The sequence below is a fragment of the Penaeus monodon genome, chromosome 29 (genome assembly GCF_015228065.2).
Source record: "Penaeus monodon isolate SGIC_2016 chromosome 29, NSTDA_Pmon_1, whole genome shotgun sequence".
Taxonomy (NCBI): Eukaryota; Metazoa; Arthropoda; class Malacostraca; order Decapoda; family Penaeidae; genus Penaeus; species Penaeus monodon.
In genome coordinates this window covers 6,142,128-6,143,624 of record NC_051414.1, presented here as the reverse complement: position 1 = coordinate 6,143,624, position 1,497 = coordinate 6,142,128, and the positions used below count along the sequence as shown (strand labels likewise).

At 40.8% G+C, this 1,497-nt stretch overlaps 1 protein-coding gene across 1 annotated transcript in view; it reads right to left on the bottom strand.

The window, feature by feature from the left end:
- LOC119591916 (gamma-glutamylcyclotransferase-like) overlaps nucleotides 1-1,497 on the bottom strand; it is a gene marked incomplete in the record, with an annotated part of 9,117 nt that overhangs the window by 3,248 nt on the left and 4,372 nt on the right. The window contains 2 exon segments of the mRNA XM_037940669.1: nucleotides 710-890; nucleotides 1,344-1,477. Coding sequence (XP_037796597.1) covers nucleotides 710-890; nucleotides 1,344-1,477 — 315 coding nt within the window.

Genomic DNA, 1,497 nt, shown 5'->3' with positions numbered 1-1,497 from the left:
GCAATATCATAGAAAGTGATAATGTCATAACTTTAGTCCGACCATACTTCACATAAAGTTAAATAAAGTGATAAATAATCTGAAGAGAAATAATCTACAATAATTACAATACTACAACACAACTGGTCCTAAGTATTATTGAACTAACATGCCCTACTATTTTGAATCAGATTATGTATACAAAATGAATCTGTAGGAACCTGTTAGTGATAAGCCACCCACGCGAGTGCCGAGTGGTTAATCCTTCATCTATAATCCTCAACCACAGTCAAACAATTCTTTTTATTCCCATGTTCATCAACTTGTGTAATCACCACCTGTCCAGCAGTGGCACAAACTGTCACACACAGTGGAAGGCAAACCATGACATACAAGCTGCACCTGACCTGATACACTTGCACAGTAAAGGCAATTGACAAATTTATTAGTACAATTTCATTTTTTGGCTACCTGGGTCTACTGTCTCCATGGACTGTTAGACCAAAAGGGTATAACAGGGAGAACATACCTTTGCTGATTCTGTAAATTCTCAAAGGTCTTGATGGACTTTTCGTTTTCTGGATAACCCCCTGTTATACATTTTCAAGTGATATCAAGCACCAACAGCAAAGAGGAACACATTGAGCCTGCTACCACACCCTACACATTGATCGGCTCACCACACCCTATACTTTGATCAACAACAATTTCTCATTCTTCCTCCTCTCACCTTGGGAAGTCCATTTTCCTTGGCACCTCGCAAGATGACGTCCAGGTAGACAAAAGACGGCCGTCGGTCTTTCTCCAGGGGCCGTATCAGCTGGTATGAGCGAGCTTTCACCATCTTCCCATCCGATGCCTCAACATCAACCTCAATGGCTTTGTACACACCATGGTCAACACCTTCTTGCCTGAAATGATTAGTTTGAACATTTATAGAGGATAAAAACTATTTCAAGCCAACAGGAGGCAGCTTTTGTATTTTTACCAAAATACATGAAATGCAGATTATATCAGTGATACATTAATTTTCAAACCATATCAAAGACATCTCCAGGGAGGGCACAGGTTTGATAATCTATTATAACATGTTGAACAGTTCATCAATGACTTATATATGTCACTGGTAAAACACAGTCTTGCAAAGGGCAAGCTAAAAGCAGCAAAGACCCTCTCTCTTTGAAAAATCTGAAAGCCTAACCTATTTTCCACAAAAGGTGTCATCCCTTTCCCAAAGTCCTGACCATGTTTCTGGATGCATTCCTTTCAACTCATATCCATGTGAAATTACTCCATAGCATGACAAAATAAGTCTCAGCTAACAATGATTTTGTTCTCAGCCAAAGCTCCTAAAATCCTCTTACTTATCCAGGTGTTTCATGTCCTCATTGGCAATCTCCCAGAGGACTCCGTACAAGTGGTTGCCGGGGTCCTCCACAATGGTTGCAGCTGCCCCCTGCCACCGCTGGCTGAAGTAGTTGAAGTCCAGACGGTAGTCCTAGAGATACAGAATAATCA